The sequence below is a fragment of the Mustelus asterias genome, chromosome 14 (genome assembly GCF_964213995.1).
Source record: "Mustelus asterias chromosome 14, sMusAst1.hap1.1, whole genome shotgun sequence".
Taxonomy (NCBI): Eukaryota; Metazoa; Chordata; class Chondrichthyes; order Carcharhiniformes; family Triakidae; genus Mustelus; species Mustelus asterias.
The window spans coordinates 11,466,620-11,489,185 of NC_135814.1; the positions used below are offsets into that span (position 1 = coordinate 11,466,620).

Sequence of the window (22,566 nt, forward strand, 5' to 3'; positions counted from 1 at the left end):
AGGCTTCAATCTGACCAAGATTGGATAATAAATGATACTGACAGAAGGACATGTTTCAAAAGCTAGACTTGTATCTGCAATATTACAGCTTAAAGTAGAACGAAATAGGCGTTAAATTAGACCACCAACAAAACAGGTCTCATCTCAAAATATGCCCTGCGTTGCTTCAAGGCATCCTATTTGAATCCCCATCTAAATGAGAATATCATGCATAATATCACTTTTATAGGCAGCACGGGGGCACAGTGGTTATCACTGTTGCCTCACAGAACCAGGGGCTCGGGTTTGCTAACAACCTCGGGTCACTGTCTGTGTGGAGTTTGCACGTTCTCCTCGTGTCTGTGTGGGTTTCGTCCGGGTGCTCCGGTTTCCTCCCACAGTCCAAAAGAAGTGCTGGTTAGATGCTAAATTCTCCCTCAGTGTACCCAAATAGGCGCCGAAGTGTGGCGACAGGGAGATTTTCACAGTATCTTCATTGCAGTGTTAATGTAAGCCTACTTGTAACACTGATAAATAAAAACTTCTTTTTAGCATTGTTGAACATGAGCACTAATCTAACCAATCAATCCAATGTTTTTTGATGTCCTCACACAACACCATTCCTCTCCCCCCATTCTCCCTCCCCTCCCCACCCCCACCATCAACATCACCACTACAGGACCATTTGTCACTTGTTCTTAAGTTTTGCTTTCGCTTAGCACTGACTTTTGTTCTCCTAGTAACACATTCTGTTATCTTACCTTCATGCCACCATCAGCACCTCCTTTAGTCCTTATTACTGTCATTAACACTTCTTCTGTCTTGCGCCCCAAACATCTTTGTGCAAACTCTCCCAGCTCACACTTATCACTGACCTATTTTGCTCCACCTGCCCCACTCCCTGTTAAACAGTATTAAACCCACCAGATCTCCCCCTCTTTTTCACTCTAAAGGGTCTTATGGACTCAGAAATCAACTCCCCAGATGCTGCCAGACCTGTTGAGTTTTTCCAGCATTTTCTGTTTTTATTTCAGATTTCCAGCATCTGCATTTGCTTTTATTCCTATAGGAAATAAATTTGGACTCACAGCACTAAACTATCACTAAATTCTACAGTGAGGATCAATCACCACCAAACAGGGCAATGATAGAAATCATGGAATCCCATTCGGCCCATTGAGTCTGCACTGACAACAATCCCATCCCAGGCCCTATCCGCACATTTACCTTGCTAATCTCTCTAACCTACACATCCCAGGACACTAAGAGGCAATTTAACATGGCCAATCCACCTAACCTACACATCTTTGGAGTGTGGGGGAAAACCGCAGCATCCGGCGGAAACCCATGCAGACACTGGGAGAACGTGCAAACTCCACACAGTCAGTGACCCAAGCCGGAAATCGAACCCAGGTCCCTAGAGCTGTGAGGCAGCAGCGCCAAGCACTGTGCCACTGTGCCACCCCCGTAGCTGGTATACACTTAGGGAACAGTGATGCACTTCTGAGATTGGCGCTGAGGTAGTAGGGTTGGGCAAAGTCGTGACAGTATTTACTCTTCATCTAAACCTATTCCTTTCAGACCTGGAAGGAAGAAAGACTTGAATTTACATTGCGCATTTCACAACCAATGGACATTCCAAAGCATGTTACAGCCAATGAAGTGGCCTTTGAAGTGTAGCCACTGTTGTAAGGTAGGAAACATGGCAGCCAATATGCACACAGCAAGCTCCCAGAAGCAGCAAGAAGATAATGAACAGATAATCTGATTTTTGCAAGATAGATATCAATCAGGACTCCAGTGGTAAGACCCCGTTCTTTTTCAAAACACTGCGATGGGGAGCCTTTATATCCATGCGCACAGACAGAAGGAGTCTTGGTTTAACGCCTCATCCAAGCGATGGAACCTTTGGCAGTGCAGTGCTCCCTGTGGTACTGTATTGGCCTGACAGCCTTGATTTCTGTGCTGAAGTTCTGGAGAGGGACGTGAATCAGGAACTTTGTGATTCAGCGGTTACTGTGCTACCAATTGAACCAGAGCTTGATGCTAGCATGCAGTTTGTCAAAATTAAAAGACAATCAGCTTCCAAACACTAACATCCCACACCTGGATAAATATGAAATTCTGTTGCGAATATGAGGCATTTTCACTTGGTAAATACAAGGACATCGGACAGGAAGCTTGTGCAGAACAAGGGGGAATGTTTTTATGCAGAAAATCGATATGATCTTTTTTATTCATTCATGGGACATGGGCGTCACTGGCTGGCCAGCATTTATTGCCCATCCCTACTTACCCTTGGAGGGCAGATGAGTCAGCCACATTGCTGTGGCTCTAGAGTCACAAGTAGGCCACACCAGGTCGGGACGGCAGATTTCCTTCCCTAATTAGTGAACCAGATGGGTTTTTCCTGACAATCAACAATGGTTTCATGGCCATCAGTAGATTCCTCCTTCCAGTTTTTTTTATTGAATTCAAATTCTACCATCTGCCCTGGTGAGATTCGAACCCGGGTCCCCAGAACATTAGCTGAGTTTCTGGATTAATAGTCCAGTGATAATACCACTAGGCCATCACCTCTGTGATGCAAAAGGTCGTGAATGTAGCCCAATCCATCACGCAAACCAGCTTCCCATCCATTGACTCTGTCTACACTTCCCGCTGCCTCGGCAAAGCAGCCAGCATAATTAAGGACCCCACGCACCCCAGACATTCTCTCTTCCACCTTCTTCCTTCGGGAAAAAGATACAAAAGTCTGAAGTCACGTACCAACTGACTCAAGAACAACTTTTTCCCTGCTGCTGTCAGACATTTGAATGGACTTACCTTGCATTAAGTTGATCTTTCTCCACACCCTAGCTATGAATGTAACACTATATTCTGCACTCTCTCGTTTCCTTTTCTATGAATGGTATGCTGTGCCTGTATAACACGCTTTTCACTGTATGTTAATACATGTGACAATAATAAAGCAAATCAAATCAAATGTCTGAGAGGGTGGCGGAATCAGATTCAGTAGTAATGTTTAGAAGAGAATTTAATTAATCCTTCAGGGATACGAGCAGTGGGATGGAACTAAATGGATAACAGCTAGAACAGACGTGATGGGTTGAATGGCCTCCTTTTCTGATGTATGGTTCTGCGGGGTTCATTCCAAAATTTCTCCTCCTTAAATCTTTATTTTTGTTTTTTATTTGTCTTGATGTTCTGATTAAAGTATTGCTGAAGAGTCAAGGCATTTTAATTTAAAAATAGAGTTGACAATTGTGGAAGACAATGTAACTACTCGCTGAAAGTTGGCCTGCTCCGTGAGTTCCCCCTCACAATCAACCTGAACCAACTCCTCAAATAATGCAGTATTTAAACAACAAAATCATCGCCCCTCACAATGGGGTTTCTTTTTAAATATAAAGGATCTTGTTGGTGAGAATGATCTTTGAGGGAATTACAGCTGTGTGGTAATATTTCCCCTGCACCTAGGGTGTTTATTGCTCTGCTCCTGAAAGCCAGACAATGAAGGATGGAACTGAAACTAAATCTTCAGACAGATGTCAGGTCTTTTTTTACAGAAAAAGAAGTTAAAGTTGCCAGAGTCCACTTTCCCCTTTGAAGGGGGAGAGCTGACTGGTGGTGATTTAACCTGAGGATCAGCACATCTCAGGCGAGAAGCAAGATTGAGAAAGCAGCTCCTTCATGGATATCCTCAGCCGGAGCAGGAATTGAACCCGTGTTGGTGTCCAGCCAACTGAGCTAAACTGCACATACATGCACCTCCAAACCCAACTGCAACAGTTTTGTTATGTGATGACACTTTATTTTAGCACATAACGGAAGTCAAAAATAATATTGTAAAATAGATTATTTGCTGGCTTGAATTTCATGTTGAGTGGTTCTGTTTGCTGCTTGGTGGTAAGCATTGGAAGGCTACTTTTTGTGTTCTTTCATTTAGTTTATTCCCTGGAGTTAATCAGAATGAGATATGATCAAATGGAGACATTTCAGATTCTGCTCCTGCATGAGAATCCCGAGTTATTTTGTATTCTTCCATGGGATGCTGGCAAGGCCAGCAATTATTACCCATCCCGAGTTGCGCTTGAACTGATTGGCTTGCTGGGCCATTTCAGAGGGCATTTCTGAGTCAACCACATTGTGATGGATCTGGAGTCACATGTGGGTCAGACCAAGAAAGGATGGCAGATTTCCTTCCCTAAAATGGCATTGGTGAACCTGATGGGTTTTTAATGACAATCAACAATGGTTTTATGATCGCCAATATTGAAACTAACATTTAATTCCAGTTCTGAACAGAAATGGATTCTACCATCTGCCCGGAGTTTGGAGAGGGGAGGGGAGTCTGTGGAAGAAAAGCTTTGACCCTGTGTCCACAGAGCATTAGCCTAGACCTCTGGATTACCAGTCCCGTGACCATAGCATTGTACCACCATCTCCCACCCCATCGCCACGGTCACCTCACCTCCTGCCCCCCCACAATGCCCACTATCTGGATATAATTAAACACTCTACAAATAAATTTTTTATTAATTTCTTTTAACTGCTGCTTAGAGGAAGCCTTTACCTGTTTAAAATAAAGTCAAAACATCTCAGAAAATAGCACATCGTGGAATTTGAGATTAACACCTTTTCATGAAATAACAATGTAAAATAAGTTATTTGCAGGCTTAGATTTTTCTAGTGATGTTAAGTGGTTCTGTTAGCTTATTGGTGCTAAGACTTGGAAGGCACCTTTTGTGCCCTTTCATTTAGTTTATTCCCTGGAGTTAATCAGAATGAGATATGATCAAATAGGTGGCTTCTAAGAATATGGCCTCGGGTCTTCTCTTGCCCAGGAGGTTGTCCCTGGGTGGTTCTGTAGCCCAGAAGATTCCCTGAGGAATCTCCCCCTCTCCACGCAGAGCCCCCCCCCCCCCCCCCACACACCCCAGCCCCCCGCCCCCCCCCTGCTCCCCACCAGAAGACCGGGAATTGCCCAGAAAGTTCAAATTTCAGATGCGCACGTACCTTGCCCTGGAAACCATATGAAATTCCAGTTTAACAATAGTTACCCAGGCTGGAAATTCGGTGGACCATTTAATAGTCAGTTGAGCTTGGGCGGGAATTTCTGGCCTTGGGGCGCGAGCGGCCGGAAAATCCTGCCCCCAGTGTTACAGAGTGACATTTTGAGTACAGGGTGTTCTTATAAGCCCTTTCTCCTATGTAATTATTTTACTGTTTTCTGAACATGTGTGGGTTTTGGAGGACTTTTCATTCTGTGAGAGAGCATTCTGCCAACAAGACTTGTTTTACTAGTGCTCCTGTTTTCATAGTTATTACTGTTCTGCTGAGTTCCTGTTTTTGTTAAACTTTGTTATTAATTTATATAAAGATTATTCTTTAAGCACCACATTTGACGATCTTATTTGTGATCTCAAGTTATCACACCCTGTTAGAAGGAAATGTTAGAAGGATTAAAAACACTTCCAACTTCTGGAGAACAATGACGCTGACCCCCACGACCTCCCACTGGACCCCCAACTATCCCATAACTACCCCTTCACACCCAACCCCCAACGATCCTCTCAACCTCCAAATAACCCCACCCCCCAGACTTCGCCCAGCCTCCTGACTACCCTGCTGAACCCCCAAAATGCCCCTCACCCTCCCTAACTACTTCCCACCTTATCGACCACCCTCCCAACCCCTCAACTAACCACTACTCTCAGACTGCCCTGACCAACCTCCAAACCCACCCCCCCCAACTACCCCACGCACCACAACTCCAAAGTTCCCACAATATCCCCCCATCTAAAGTCTAATAATGACAATGAAATCATTGTCGATTGTTGTAAAAACCCATCCATTTCATGAATATCCTATCGGGAAGGAAATCTTCTCTCCTTGCCCGGTCTGGCTGACATGTGTCTCCAGAGTCATGATAATGTGGTTGACTCTTAACTGTCCTGTGAAATGGTTTAGCAAGCTACAAGGGCAATAAGGGATGGGCAACAAATGCTGGCCTTGCCAGCATTGCCCACATTCCAAGAAATAATAAATAAATTAATAATAATTAATAATAATGAATAAATAAATGAATTAATGGATTGGCCATGCTAAATTTGCCCCGTAGTGTCAGGGGAATTAGTGAGGTAAACGCATAGGGTTACAGGGATAGGGCCTTTGTAAGATTGTGGTTGGTGCAGCCTCAATGGGCCGAATGGCCTCCTTCTGCACTGTAGGGATTCTATATCTTATGTTCTATGTAATTCTTCCCGACTACCCTCCCAACAAGCCCCTATCCACCTGAAATTGTTGACCCATGCTTTGTTCAAACTTTTTTCCAAACTTTTCTGTTTTCACGTCAGATCTATGGATTTCCATGGCAACCATGGCTATTTACCCTGCAACATAACTCATGGTAGGGGTTCACAAAGTCCATCCCAACCTCAATTTGAAGCAAGTGTCTTGAGTGCCTGACATCCTCCAACTCCTCCTTGACCTTACGACTGACTCCCTCACATGGTCGGGGACGTTAGTGAAGCTGATCAGATAATTGCAGCTGCTGACACATCAGCTAACCCACTGAGGATTTTTTCATAGAAACATAGAAACACAGAAGAAAGGAGCAGGAGGAGGCCATTTGGCCCTTCGAGCCTGCTCCGCCATTCATTACAATCATGGCTGATCATCCAACTCAATAGCCTCATCCTGCTTTCTCCCCATTACCTTTGATCCTGTTCATCCCAAGTGCTGTATCCAGCCGCCTCTTGAATACATTCAATGTTTTGGTAATGAATTCCACAGGCTCACCACTCTGGGTGAAGAAATGTCTCCTCACCTCCGTCCTAAATGGTCCACCCTGAATCCTAGACTATGATCCCTGGCTCTGGACTCTGCCATCATCGGGAACATCCTCCCTGCATCTACCCTGTCTAGTCCTGTTAGAATTTTATCAGTCTCTATGAGATCCCCTCTCATTTGTCTGAACTCCAGCAAAAACAATCCTAACCTAGTCAATCTCTCCTCATACAACGGAATCCCTGGAATCAGCCTCGTAAACCTTCGCTGCACACCCACGAGAGCAAGAACATCCTTCCTCAGAAAAGGGTAATGAGGTTCTGATAGCTTTTTCACATCACCTTAATCAACATCATCCTCTGTCCCTTCTCTTTTATTTTCAGCTGAGTTTCGGAGGGATTCCAATTCCAAGCAAATCCGTGACGTTCCTGAGGAAGAACTTTCATGGCTGCATCGAGAATCTCTATTACAACGGACTGAACATTATTGATCTGGCCAAGAGACACAAGCCACAGATACACATGGTGGTAAGATCTTAGAGACAAAGGTATTTGGAGAGATAGGTTAGATAGTGATTGAACACATGTAATCGATTGAAATCACATCGACACCTCTACTGAAGAAGGTCCATTTTGTACTCGAAATGTTAACTCTGTTTCTCTCTCCACAGCTGTTGCCAGACCTGCTGTGTTTTCTGAAACCAAAAGAGAAAATGCTGGAAAATCTCAGCAGGTCTGGCAGCATCTGTAAGGAGAGAAAAGAGCTGATGTTTCGAGTCCAGATCACCCTTTGTCACAGCTTTGACAGAGGGTCATCTGGACTCAAAACGTCAGTTCTTTTCTCTCCTTACAGATGCTGCCAGATCTGCTGAGATTTTCCAGCATTTTTTTCTTTTGGTTTCAGATTCCAGCATCCGCAGTAATATGTTTTTATTTGCTGTATTTTCTGTTCATCCACAGTATTATGCTTTTATTGTAGTAAAGAAGCTTGATGAAGTAGCTATTTTCTTTCTGAAAGCTGCCTAACGCAACTATTTTCTTTTTTTGCAACTTATTGTGGTGCTGGTGTGTTGCGGTTCATTCAGTGAATCCAAGTTGCTTTGGCAACTTGCAAGTTGCAGCATGGAACCGCGGTTAGGGATGGTGCGCCTCTAACTTTCTTCCCATCACTTGGCTGACTAGAGGGCTTGCCATTGGTGTGTTGGAAAGGTCTGCATGTTGATATTGATAGTTGTTTTGACCATGCTGTGAACTATCAGAACCTGGGGTGGGACTTGAACCCAGAGCTTTGGGTTCAGAAGCCAGGGTGCTACCCACTGTGTCACAAGACCTCCCACAGCTCACCTTGTGCCTCACCTATCCCTCTCCTCTTGAGGTGTGCCTGTTGTGCTTCTTGAACCCATTTATATTGTTGGCTTTCATAGAATCCTACAGTGCAGAAGGAGGCCATTCGGCCCATCTGCACCGACCACAATCCCACCCGAGCTCTATGCCCACAACCACATGCATTTACCCCAGTCAGTCCCCCTGACACTAAGGGGCAATTTAGCATTGCCAATCCACCTAACCTGCACATCTTTGGACTGTGGGAGGAAACCGGAGCACCCAGAGGAAACCCACGCAGACACGGGGAGAACGTGCAAACTCCACACAGACAGCGACCCAAGCCGGGAATCAATCCCGGGTCCCTGGCACTGTGAGGCAACAGTGCTAGCCACTGTGTCACCGTGCCGCCCGCTTTAAAGCATTTCCTGATTTATTCCACAAGTGATTTGCCCTCTGCTCAGGAGAAATCAAGGACAATTATTTTTACGCCAACTGTCCTCTCTATTAAATTACATTTGAACCTTTCAGCACTTAGGCGAATAATTGAAAGACTGAAAGAAAGAAAACCTTAAATTATATCCTGCCTTTCAGGACGTCAGAACATTCTAAAGTGCCTTATAACTAATCACATACTTCTGAAGTACAGTCATTGTAATGTCGGAAACTTAGCAACCAACTTGTGCACAGCAAGCTCCCACAAACAGCAATCGTCAGATAACCTGTTTTCGTGATGTTGGAAAAGGGATAAATATTAGTCAGAAAGCTGGGAAGGATTCCTTTGCTCTTTGAAATAGTGCTGTGAAATGTTTGTTGTATCCACTCGAGAGGGCAGAAAAGAATGTGGTGTCGTTTCTGAGCTCAAGACGACAGCTCCAACAATGCAGCTCTCCTTGCATGGAAGGTTGCAATTGGTGAATGTGGTTGGCAAAATAACTGCATTATCTTCAAACATTCTCTTTTCTAAAGGACTATTCTGAGTCCTAGCTACCTATGCCATCTGTGTCCCTGGCAACAATCAGAGATTAAACCATTCTGTTTACAACCTTGGTATGAAGGTTCCCGAGATTAGGTTTCCACCTCATAATTGTGCCATCTTCAAGACTGCCTATTTTCATCTCTCTAATATTACCGTAGAAGTTCCTGATTTCCCTCTGTATTGGAGCTGGATTGGTGAGATGTATTGGCCTGGGAATGTGATACTTAAAATTAATGGGTACATGTCGGTGTGGAGGACTTACCTCTGTGACAGTTTAATAGACTCTGCAATTCACCAGGAGTGGGTCAAAGCATTGTAGATAGTAAAGTAGGGGCGTAGTTCAGCTAGGTAGTCAACACTTTTTCCCAAAGTTAGGGTAGTCTACAACTAGAGGGCATATGTTTAAGGTAAGAGAGGAGAGATACAAAAGGGTCCAGAGGAGCAGTTTTTTCACACACAGCGTGGTGAGTGGCTGGAACAAGCTGCAGAGGCAATAGTAGAGGCGGGTACAATTTTGTCTTTTAAAAAGCATTTAGACAGTTACATGGGTGAGATTGCTATGGAGGGATATGGGCCAAATGCGGGCAATTGGGACTAGCTTAGTGGTAAATAAAAGGGCGGTATGAACAATTTGGGCTAAAGGGCCTGTTTCCGTGCTGTCAACCTCTATGGCTCTATGAGTCAATTAAACTGGTTTGCAATGGCAGTGCTAGGGATAGCATGCTGTGTGCTATAAACAAATGCCAACCGTGAGGCACGATTTGGGATTCTGATGGCATTTTGCCACACAGAGAGCTGATTTGAGCCATCAGTGGCAGATGGAGATTGGAGGACGGACACGAAGAGGTCAAGGAAAATGTGATTCAGCTTGGGCCCTTCTTCTTGTTTTCTCTGTATATTAGAGAGTCACATTGGCTGGGAGCTGGGAACAGGATGATGGCCACATTGGATCACTCAACAATGCATGCTCTTCGAGAATTAAAGGAACAAGTATCCCCAGACTATTTAAAGACAGAGAACCTTCCTGTTTAATAAAATCATTGGCAAAAAATTTGAATCAAATTTACTGCTCGTATTTGCTAGTTGAAGGAATTATTTATTAAACTCACCAACATTGTTAGGGTCCTGGGCCCAAACCCCAAGTTGTATTCTGAAGTCAGACTAGATCTCAACAATGTTTCTATTTCAGTATAAAAGTGAGGATAGGATGCTTTGCTCCAGGAGTAATTCGCTGACAAATTAGGGATATTTTATAGTAAAATAAACTTTTATTTAATAACACAGTTTAATTCTAACTCTAACAAATGAAGCAGCTTAACTATTTCCTATTGAACAATATTTAAACATGAAAAGAAACAATTCTAATTTCTTACTTATCACTGTTTCAGTTCCAAATATGCACCATTCTTCTTGCAGGCTCAAAATGCACTTTAAATACAGTTAGCAACCATAAATATACTTGCTATAGTTGTGTAAACTTATATAAACGACTGTGAAGCTTTCAGAGAGATGTTACGGAGCGAGAAGCTTGCAGACATCTGCCTTTAAACAAACCCCAGCTAAAACTGACCACTTGTTTTTGCTCTGCTACATACTTAGCTCCTCCCACTAACCACATTATCACATGACCCTGCACAGCTAAACCTAACTTCCATTCCTTTAATCAAAAACCCAGGGGACATTTTCATGTTGTAAACAAAAATCCATTAGCTCACCCCGAAGTCAACTTTACATGGTTAAAATGAGTAATAATCCTGCTTTCCCAGCATCTGAGCTACATTCCCACCAGACATAGCACTGCCGACAGAAGAAAAACTGAACTTTAAAACAGTCCCCTTAAATATAAAAAATATATATCCACAGCAATAGCACTCCATCATCGCCATATCAAGCATACAATATAGAACATGTTGTTGATAGAAAACAGGAATTGTGATTTTTAAATGTTATTTGGAAGACAAGAATGAGTCATTTGGATTATTTTTTGCCTGGTTTTAACATCATGCAATTGGGTGAAATTTGAATGGGTTAAACCTGAGCCTCACATGTAAGTAGTAGGTGTCCTGTAGCACAGTGAGAGTAAGTCAGGAGACACAGGGTGGGATTTTCGCTGCACCCATCCCCTCCCCCGGCCTCCAGCGATGGAGGCCACCTGCAATTGGCCGGTGAAGGGATATTCTGATCCCACTGCTATCTACGGAATTTTGAGTGGCCTGCACCCCTCTCGCTGCCAGGAAACCCACTGCAGGGGGTCGCCACTGGCAGGCCCAGAAAATCCCACCATTGAAAAGGACTGGAAAATTCCACCCACAGTGTTTTACAAGGCAGGAACAGGACATCATGTAAGATATGACGGCTGCAAAAAAATGTGCTGCCATTGAGTGGGCCATTGGTTCTGGGTACAGTGGAATACTAAACATTGCTGTATCACAACAACGCACAGTGGCACAGTGGTTAGCACTGCTACTTTACAGCGCCAGGGATTCAATTCCCAGCTTGGGTCACTGTCTATGCGGAGTCTGCATATTCTCCCCATGTCTGTGTGGGTTTCCTCTAGGTGCTCCGGTTTCCTCCCACAATCCGAAAGATGTGCCGGTCAGGTGCATTGGCCATGCTAAATTCTCCTTCAGTGTATCCGAACAGGCGCCGGAGTGTGACGACTAGGGGATTTTCACAGTAACTTCATTGCTGTGTTAATGTAAGCCTACTTGTGACACTAATAAATAAAAACTTAAAAGAAAATACTTGGCACCATTCAGGAAAGAGGTGGCCACTGACTTCAGCAGTTCAATTTCTTCTCCATAACCGCCATCAGAACACTTTTTTTTATTCATTCATGGGACACGGGCGTCTCTGACTAACCAGCATTCATTGCCTATCCCTCGTTGCCCTTGAGAAGGTGGTGGTGAGCTGTCTTCTTGAATCGTTGCAGTCCATGTTCTGTGGGTTGACCCACAATGCTATTAGGGAGGAAATTCCAGGATTTTGACCCAGGGACTGCGAAGCAACAGCGATATATTTCCAAGTCAGGATGGTGAGTGGCATGGAGGGGAACTTGCAGGTGGTGGTTTTCCCATTTATCTGCAGTCTTGTCCTTCTAGATGGAAGTGGTCGTGGGTTTGGAAGGTACTGTCTAAGGATCTTTGGTGAATTGCTGCAGTGCATCTTGTAGATAGTTCACACTGCTGCTACTGAGCATCGGTGGTGGAGGGAGTGGATGTTTGTGGATGTGGTGCCAATCAAGTGGACTGCTTTGTCCTGGATGGTGTCAAGCTTCTTGAGTGTTGTTGGAGCTGCACCCATCCGGGCACGTGGGGAGTATTCCATCACACTCCTGACTTGTGCCCTGTACATGGTGGATAGGCTTTGGGAAGTCAGGGAGTGAGTTACTCGCTGCAGTATTCCTAGCCTCTGACCTGCTCTTGTAGCCACTGTGTTTATGTGGTGAGTCCAGTTGAGTTTCTGGTCAATGATAACCCCAAGGATGTTGCCAGTGGGGGATTCAGTAATGGGAACACCATTGAATGTCAAGGGGTGGTGGTTAGAGTGTCTCTTATTGGTGATGGTCATTGCCTGGCATTTGTGTGGCGCGAATGTTACTTATCACTTGTCAGCCCAAGCCTGGATATTGTCCAGATCTTGTTGCATTTGAACTTGGACTGCTTCAGTATCTGAGGAGTTGCGAATGGTGCTGAACATTGTGCAATCATCGATGAACATCCCCACTTCTGACCCTATGACGGAGGGTAGGTCAGTGATGAAGCAGCTGAGGATTGTTGGGCCTAGGACACTACCCTGAGGGACTCTGCAGAGATGTCCTGGAGCTGGGATGACTCCAGAACCATAACCATCTTCTTATGTGCCAGGCAGGACTTCAACCAGTGGAGTGTTTGTCCCCTGATACCCATTGATTCCAGTTTTGCTAGGGCTCTTTGATGCCACACTTGGTCGAATGTGGCCTTAATGTCAAGGGCTGTCACTCTCACCTCACCTCTGGCAGCACATTGGGCCTGTAAACATCTACAAGATGCAATGCAGCCTCAGCAATGTTATTTCAATTGCACCACAGCCCTCTGCGATTTCTCCCACCAGGAAGGATGAAGGACAGTAAAGTTATGAGAATTGTTCTGGTATCATAGAATCACAGAATGATAGAACATGGAGGGAGACCATTCGGCCCATTGCACCAGTGCTGGTGCTCTTTACTCTTTGCTATAGCTATTCAAGTAGTCCCACACCTTGGACCTCCAAGTCACAGACCATCCTGCTTTGTATGTGGTGCTTTGTGTATCATTGCTAGGTCTCTATCCGACCCTAACTTAAACCATATCATCGTTTTTTTTTCCAAATCCATCTTCTCCACTGCGCTTGCTGTTGCTGCCGGTAAGAATCAACCAATTAAAATAGTGAAGGAGGTGAACAATGAAATCACTGAAGCGTTCTTGTAGCGCAAAGGCTGTTTAGGTAGCTCAGATAATGAGCTTCTGAAGAGTTAGAATTAAATTTGAGTTCTTTCTGTCGAACCCCTGGAGGAAGATTCGTGTGTTCATTGTTTTTCAATAATGATGCCCGTTGGGTGAGAAAATATTCTTCCTATTTCTGGGATAGAGGTCCTTTGTCAATAATGCGGTTGTCCATAGATGGAGGTTATTGAAGCATTGTTATCATCAGCCTGATGTAGCCATGGAGTCAGCGGGAGAAAAGGGCAACCCGAGGAAGAGTCTCTTGCCCTCCGATGAGTGGTCTCCATCTAATTTGCCATCAGTAACTGAGGGAGGGGCTGTGCGAATAAATGGCAGTAGCACTGTTCCCAGGGGCAGGCTGAAGTGCAGGATTAAATTGAACGATCTCACCAGGGTTGCAAAGGCTTCACATCTCCACACTACCCAGTTTTACCGCAGAATTATTCATCCTTCTCTTCGCTGTTTCCCATGTTCACAACCATATACTTCACTGACTCAAGTTAAACTCAGATACTCATCACCTGCTACTGTCCTCACAGTATCACGGTGGCACAGTGGTTAGCACTGCTGCCTCACAGCACTAGGGGTGCAGGTTTGATTCCGGCCTTGGGTGACTGTGTGGATTTTGGCCATTCTCTCCGTGTCTGCACAGGTTTCCTCCGGGTGCTCCAGTTTCCTCGCACAGTCCAAAGGTGGGCAGGTTAGGTGGATTGGTCATGCTAAATTGCACCTTAGTATCTCGAGATGTGTAGGTTAGGGGGATTAGTGGGGTAAATATGTGGGGTTATGGGGATAGAGCCTGTAAGATGCTCTTTCAGAGAGCCAGTGCAGGCTCGATGTGCTGGATGGCCTCCTTCTGCACTGTAGGGATTATGTGCTGAAATGAAACTTGCCCTCTGGGTTGCAGTTATTCCTTCTTTCACACAGCAGACTAAGCAATTTTGCACATCATACAACCAGAGGACGAACAATAACCCACTGTCACTCATGCTACAGGGGAGTCATAGAGTTATAGAGGTTTACAGCATGGAAACAGGCCCTTCGGCCCAACTTGTCCATGCCGCCCAGTTTTTACCATTAAGCTAGTCCCAATTGCCTGCATTTGCCTTATATCCTTCTATACCCATTTTACCCATGTAACTGTCTAAATACTTTTTAAAAGACAAAATTATACCCGCCTCTACTACTATCTCTGGAGCTCATTCCAGATACTCACCACCCTCTGTGTGAAAAAATTGCCCCTCTGGACCCTTTTGTATCTCTCCCCCCTCACCTTAAACCTATGCCCTCTAGTTTTAGACTCCCCTACCTTGGGGAAAAGATGTTGACTATCTACCTTATCTATGCCCTTCGTTATTTTATAGACCTCTATAAGATCACCCCTCAGCCTCCTACGCTCCAAAGAAAAAAATCCCGGTCTGTCCAGCCTCTCCTTATAACTCAAACCATCAAGTCCCGGTAGCACCCTAGTACATCTTTTCTGCACTCTTTCTAGTTTAATAATATCCTTTCTATAATAGGATGACCAGAACTGTACACAGTATTCCAAGTGTGGCCTTACCAATGTCTTATACAACTTCAACAAGATGTTCCAACTCCTGTATTCAATGTTCTGACCAATGAAACCAAGCATGCCCAATGTCTTCTTCACCACCTTGTCCACCTGTGACTCCACTTTCAAGGAGCTATGAACCTGTATCCCCAGATCTTTTTTTTCTATAACTCTCCCCCCAGTGTCTGACCATTAACTGAGTAAGTCCTGCCTTTGTTCGATCCACCAAAATGGATTACCTCACATTTATTCAAATTAAACTCCATCTTCCATTCGTCAGCCCACTAGCCCAATTGATCAAGATCCCGTTGCAAACCGGGATAACTTTCTTCACTGTCCACTATGCCACCAATCTTGGTGTCATCTGCAAATTTACTAACGATGCCTCCTATATTCTCATCCAAATCATTAATATAAATAACAGTGGACCCAGTATAAATCCCCGAGGCACACCGCTGGTCATAGACCTCTATTTTGAAAAACAACCCTCTGCATTCATCCTCTGTCTTCTGTCATCAAGCCAATTTTGTATCCAATTGGCTACCTCACCCTGGATCACGTGATATTTAACCTTATGCAACAACTTGCCATGAGGTACCTTGTCAAAGGCCTTGCTAAAGTCCATGTAGACAACATCAACTGCACTGCCCTCATCTACCTTCTTGGTTACCCCGTCAAAAATCTCACTCAAATTCATGATACATGATTTTCTACTCACAAAGCCATGCTTACTGTTCCTAATCAGTCCTTGCCTCTTAAATGCCTGTAGATTGTGTCTCTCAGAATACCTTTTAACAATTTACCCGCTATAGATGTTAGACTCACCGGCCTGTAGGTCCCAGGCTTTTCCTTGCAGCCCTTTTTAAACAAAGGCACAACATTTGACACCCTCCAATCTTCAGGCACCTCACCTGTGGCTGTTGTTGATTGAAATATCTCTGCTAGGGGACCCACAATTTCTTCCCTAGCCTCCCACAATGCCCTGGGATACACTTCATCAGGTCCTAGGGATTTATCTACCTTGATGTGCTTTAAGACCTTTTTTGTAATATGTACAGTTCTCAAGACATCACTATTTATTTCCCCAAAGTTCCCTCACACCCATGCCTTTCTTAATAGTAAATACTGATGAGAAATATTCATTTAGGATCTCACCCATCTCTTGTGGATCCACACACAGATGACCTTGTTGTTCCTTAAGAGGCCCTATTCTCTCCCTAGTTTCTCTTTTGCTCTTTATGTGTTTGTAGAAGCTCTTTGGATTTGCCTTTGCCTTATCTGCCAAAACAATCTCATGTCCCCTAACAGTCTAAAGAAGAGGAGGAAGTCACTCCAAACTGCAAACTCTGATGTGAGTGGAGTCAGCGACAATCGACATAATTGGCATTGGGAGGATATCATGCCCAGGAGGGCATTTGTGCAACTTCCCTTTCATTTCTTTCAGCTCAAATCTCTCACAAACACATTCTCTTCCAGTCTCTCTTTCCATCAGCATTGTGTGGCAGTCCACACCCTGTCATCTGATCATACTCATCCTTGACATTATGCGCTAGCTCGTGTGTTTGGCCTCTTTCTTCCAGGTGCGTCGGAGATTTTGGTCTCTGCATCTGCACAGACTGATTGGAGGTGTGTGGAGATGGGTAGTATTGAATGGAGAGAACCCTCCAGAAGATGCACCATCACTCCCTCTAACACCAGTGCAGAAAATCTGCGCCCCAGGGTTGTAGAGGTCGGAACTTGGACAGGGAAACCTTGCTCTGCTGAAGGGGAGAGAGATGGGCCAAACCACTCAAAGGAACTTCCATTTCCATGCCCCTCCGCCAACATCTTCATTTTAGCTTCACTGCCGTTTGGCAATTCACACCCTTTATTCTCTCTGTGGACAGCTTTTAGCAGTCTTTTCCCCTGGTTTCTGTGGATATGATTCATCTCTCATTCCCTCACCTTGCAGTATAAATATTTCCCGCTTACTATGCCTTTTAGCTTTGACAAAGGGTCATCTGGACTTGAAATGTCAGCTCTTTTCTCTCCTTACAGATGCTGCCAAGACCTGCTAAGATTTTCCAGCTTTTTCTCTTTTGGTTTCATCCGCAGTAATTTGCTTTTATTCTATTTCCATGCATTCACTGTTGTGATATGCGTTGGACTACCTACCATGGATTGTTCATCGGAGAGAGTGGAGCAGTTTTCTGTGTGCCTGATCAGTCCTCAGCAGTGATTTTGAAAAGTGGAAGAGAAGACCAGGGTGGAGATGGGGTTGTCGCTGTGTCCATCATTCAGATCCTGCAACCTAACACAAACAGACTGGGCTCAGGATTGGCTGCTAGTACCAGTTAGGAGGCTGGGACTAGGGAAAGGATCCCCTTCGACACTCCCAGCATTTATATTACTTTCCATTTCAAACTTAAAATTGGACAAAATATAAATAAATAGTCCCAGATATGCAAGCCAGCCTCCCATACATTGACTCTATCTTCACTTCCTGCTGCCACGGCAAAGCAGCCAGCATAATTCAGGACCCCACGCACCCTAGAATCTTTCACCTTCCTTTGTCGGGAAAAAGATACAAAAGTCTGAGGTCACGTACCAACCAACTCAAGAACAGCCTCTTCCCTGCTGCTGTCAGACTTTTGATTGGACCGACCTTGCATTAAGTTGATCTTTCTCTACACCCTAGCTATGACTGTAACACTACATTCTGCACTCTCTCGTTTCCTTCTCTATGAATAGTATGCTTTGTCTGTATAGCTCACAAGAAACAATACTTTTCACTGTATACTAATACGTGACAATAATAAATCAAATATGATCACGGATTACCCTCAAAGGGGAGGGCTGACTGGTGGTGATTTAATCTCATACAAGGGGCAAAGTTGAGAAGGTTGAGTCTTCATAAATACCCTGAGCTAGCACAGGAATTGAACCCATGATGTTGGTGTTGTCTCCACATCACAAACTAGCTGTCCAGCCAACTGAGCTAACTAGCCCCAAAATGTAAGTAAAGTGAATGTAATACGCTGGTTGAAGCAGTAGAGGTCTGTGAAGATGGAATGGGGAAACTCTTGTTGAATTTTTGAGAATTATTAGTGCAGTCGTGGACCAGGTGGCAAACAATCCTTCCTCCAGGTCATGGTGGAGTTGGTCATTAGCGAAACATTAATATGAGCCATTATTTGTCTGCTAAAGATGTCGGGCAGCTGCCAAAAATAAAGGAGGACAAGAGCGAGCACTAATGATGGCATTGTTCATCTTAATTATCGTTTCAGTGCACTGAAGAATACCTTCTTTCATTAGTTCGGCCCTGCTTTCATCTGGCATTCTCCCTGCATTCCATTACTTGTTCGCCTTCATTATCAGGAGAATCAGAATCATTTGGATGGATAATTTATCAGATCTCTCGCAATCTTCTTGTGCCTTCGCGCTGTGTTTACATCCGCTGTCCTGACAGGCCAGCACAATGACTGAGAGGTTGGCAGAATCGCACAAATGTGATTCTTCATCACCATCTGCCCTTAATCCTCCACGTACATCCTTCAGTTTGAACCCTACATTCCTTCCTGTCTCAATCAGGACAGTGAAGCAAAGCAGCACCTCCACAAAAGCTCCCCACCTTCCAGCTGACAGTCGCTCTTCAGCAGTGCAGGGAAACCCTTCTCTTCTCTGGGCAGTTGATATCTTCTTTTTTTTTGCTCTTGTCTAAAAGATTCAGAATCCTGTCCTTTAGCTGAGTAACCCAATCTCTGTTGTAGCCTCTAATCTTATTGCTCAGCTAAAATTGGAGAGTAGACAGATACAAGATGGACACCCTCACTGGAATTTTCCTGCCCCGCCCGCTATGGGAATCGCAGCCAGCAGACCATGCAAAGGTTTGTTGATCTCGAGCAGGATTTTCTGGTTTTGGGGCGAGCGTGGCCAGAAAATCCCATCCCCCTGACGTCACTGTCGCTGGGTCAACATCCTGGATCTCCCCTCCCCAACAACACTGCGGGTGTCTATATTCTTCAGGGACTGCAGCGGCTCAATTAGATGGCTCACCATGACCTCCTCTTGGGTAATTAGGGATGGAGAATAAATGCTGGCCTTGGCAAGTGAAGCTCATATCCCACCATCAGAGAAAAAGCAAAAGGCAGCAAAGCAGTGAGGAAGCAATACCTGGAGGTGGAGGGAAGAAGAATAAAGGGATATGGGTACAAGTCAGCCATTTAGGACTGCTCCTGCGAGGGTAAGCACCAAAACTGGCTGGATAGGCTGAAGAGCCTGTTTTCCATTTTGTAATATGATTCTATGAGCATGCACAGACTTTTAAGAAAAGTGGAAACTCGGCTTCAAGAGGTATGAAAAGAGTAGCTAGACAGATGCATGTAGAAGGGATGTCATAGAGTGCAGTTATTGGCAGCTCTGTTACCAGTTGTGAAGTGGCAAGAAAGTGTGAACTCTGAACAACAGAACGTGCAGAGGTTAGGTGGAGAGATTTGCAAAGGAAGGCAAGGATTTTGAAATCAATGTTCTTGGAGAATAAGGTGTCCTACAGAGATCAGTGAAGGTTAGAGATGGAAGGCAGGTGGGGCTTTCTAAGAGATAATGTGTGAGGTGGAGTCTTGGGCAATTTTTGATATATTTAGGTTTAATTTGATTTATTATTGTCACATGTATTAGCATACAGTAAAAAGTATTGTTTCTTGCGCGTTATACAGCCAAAGCATACCCGTACTTGGGAAGAAAACGAAAGAGTGCGGAATGTAGTGTTACAGTCACAGCTAGGGTGTAGAGAAAGATCAACTTAATGCAAGGTAGGTCCATTCAAAAGTCTGACAGCAGCAGGGAAGAAGCTGTTCTTGAGTCGGTTGGTATATGTCCTCAGACTTTTGTGTCTTTTTCCTGACGGAAGAAAGTGGAAGAGAGAATGTCCGGGGTGCATGGGGTCCTTAATTGTGCTGGCTGCTTTTCCGAGGCAGCGGGAAGTGTAGACGGTGTCAATGGATGGGAGGCTGGTTCGAGTGATGGACTGGGCTTCGTTCAAGACCCTTTGTAGTTTCATGCAGTCTTGGACAGAGCAGGAGACATACCAAGCTGTGATACAACCTGAAAGAATGCTTTCTATTGTGGATCTGTAAAAGTTGGTGAGAGTTGTAGCAGACATGCCAAATTTCCTTAGTCTTGTGAGAAAGTAGAGGCGTTGGTGGGCTTTATTAACAATGGGGAGACCAGGACAGGTTGTTGGTGATCTGGACACCTAAAAACTTGAAGCTCTTGACCATTTCTACTTCATCCCCATTGATGTATACCAGGACATGTCCTCCACTATATTTCCTGAAATCGATGACTATCTTCTTCATTTTGTTGACGTTGAGGGAGAGATTATTGTCATCGCACCAGTTCACCAGATCATCTATCTCATTCCTGTACTCCGTCTCGTCATTGTTTGAGATCCGACCCACGATGGTGGTGTCGTCAGCAAACTTAAAAATGGAGTTGGAGGGGAATTTGGACACACAGTCATAGGTGTATAAGGAGTATAGTAGGGGGCTGAGGGCACAGCCTTGTGGGGCACCGGTGTTGAAGATGATCATGGAGGAGGTGTTGTTGCCTATTCTTACTATTGTGGTCTGTGGATTAGAAAGTTCAGGATCCGGTCACAGAGGGAGGAGCCGAGGCCCAGGCCATGGAGTGGAGATGGGTTTAGTAGGAATAATGGTGTTAAAGGCTGAGCTGTAGTCTATGAATAGGAGTCTGGCATAGGTGTCTTTATTATCTAGGTGTTCCAGGGTTGAGTGTAGGGCCAGGGAGATGGTGTCTGCTGTGGACCTGTTGCAGCAGTAGGTGAACTGTAGTGGATCCAGGCAATCTGGGAGGCTGGAATTGATTCGTGCCATGACTAACCTTTCGAAGCATAATGATGGATATCAGAGTTACCAGACAATCGTCATTAAGGCACGCTGCCGGGTTTTTCTTTGGTATCGGGATAATAGTCATCTTCTTGAAGCAGATAGGGACCTCAGTTTGTTGTAAAGAGAGGTTAAAGATGTCTGCGAATACCCCCACCAGCTGATCCACGCAGGATCTGAGTGCCCGTCCGGGTACCCCATCCAGGTCAGTCACTTTCCACGGGTTAACCTTCAAGAAGGCAGTTCTGACGTCTGCAATGGTGGCCTCGCATACATCGGGTAGACCTCAGCGGAGGGAATTAGTTGGGAAGAGGTTATAAAACACTATCCTGGAGTAAAAGGGGGCAATTAGTTTGATTTTGCTTATCACAGTCTGAAGTTTGGAATGATCTTAACAATTACTGTGGTTCTCTCGACTGCAACCGATCTAATATCTGGTGAGTTTTTTCTTTAAGTCCAGCAGAATTAGGCCTCTGAACATATCCATCTCAAACTTAAACAAAAATTCTGCTTATTAAAAAAAGATATTTTCAAACTACTTGATCCTTTAATCATTCACATTGAGTCTGGGGAGCTCCCTGCCGCTAGTCCCAGATACTGAAAAACTCTTTGATAACATTGAATAGATTCATCTGTTTGACACAGTGCATAAATTTGGCTTTAGGAATATTCTTCATAGAATTATCCTAAATATTGCATTTCAATTCTTTGACTGCAGTCCCTGACTTTCAATCAGATTTTTTTTTTTGCTTTGAGCTTCAAAGAGATATGGAGCATGTCACATCTTCATTTGCAGACATTGCCACTTCTGCCAAAAAAATAACAAGTGAAACCGATTTGCTGAGGAAGAGGACTTCAGGCTTATAAGTTCCACAGAACAGTTGTGTTTGGTGCTTTTCACAAGGTCCTGACTGTTCGTGTATTGAAAAGGTAGGCGCAGCACAGTGGCACCGTGGTTAGCACCGTTGCCTCATAGCGCCAGGGACCCGGGCTCGATTCCCGGCTTGAGTGACTGGTCTTTGCAGAGTCTGCACTTTCTGCACGGCCTTCCTCCAGGTGCTCCGGTTTCCTCCCGCAGTCCGAAAGATGCTGGCTTTCGAGTCCAGTTGACCCTTTGTCAAAGCTTTGGCAAAGGATCGTCTGGACTCGAAATGTCAGCTCGTTTCTCTCCTTACAGATGCTGCCAGACCTGCTGAGATTTTCCAGTATTTTCCCTTTTGGTTTCAGATTCCAACATCCGCAGTAATTTGCTTTTACTTTAGTCCGAAAGGCATGCTGGTTCGGTGCATTGGCCGTGCTAAATTCTCCCTCAATCTACCCGAACAAGGTGCCGGAGTGTGGCAACGAGGGGATTTTCACAGTAACTTCATTGCAGTGTTAATGTAAGCCTACTTGTGACACCAATAAATAAAATAAAATGATAGACGTTGTGTGATATCTTAATTTTCTTCTGTGACACATCATATGAACTTGATGTCTATTAGACATTCTGGGTTGTCATGGTTTGACAAGTCCAGATGTATCAGAATTAGAACTTGGGTTCCCCAATGCAAAAGAAGTGTTGCATTTATATATCTTAGCATGGAAATGTCTC

General features: G+C 44.5%; 1 protein-coding gene across 1 annotated transcript in view; it reads left to right on the plus strand.

The window, feature by feature from the left end:
• The window catches only part of LOC144504122 (contactin-associated protein-like 5), an 824,359-nt gene that overhangs the window by 371,161 nt on the left and 430,632 nt on the right, over positions 1-22,566 (plus strand). Inside the window, exon 11 of the mRNA XM_078229298.1 lies at positions 7,155-7,298. Coding sequence (XP_078085424.1) covers positions 7,155-7,298 — 144 coding nt within the window. The remainder of the gene's footprint in view (positions 1-7,154; positions 7,299-22,566) is intronic.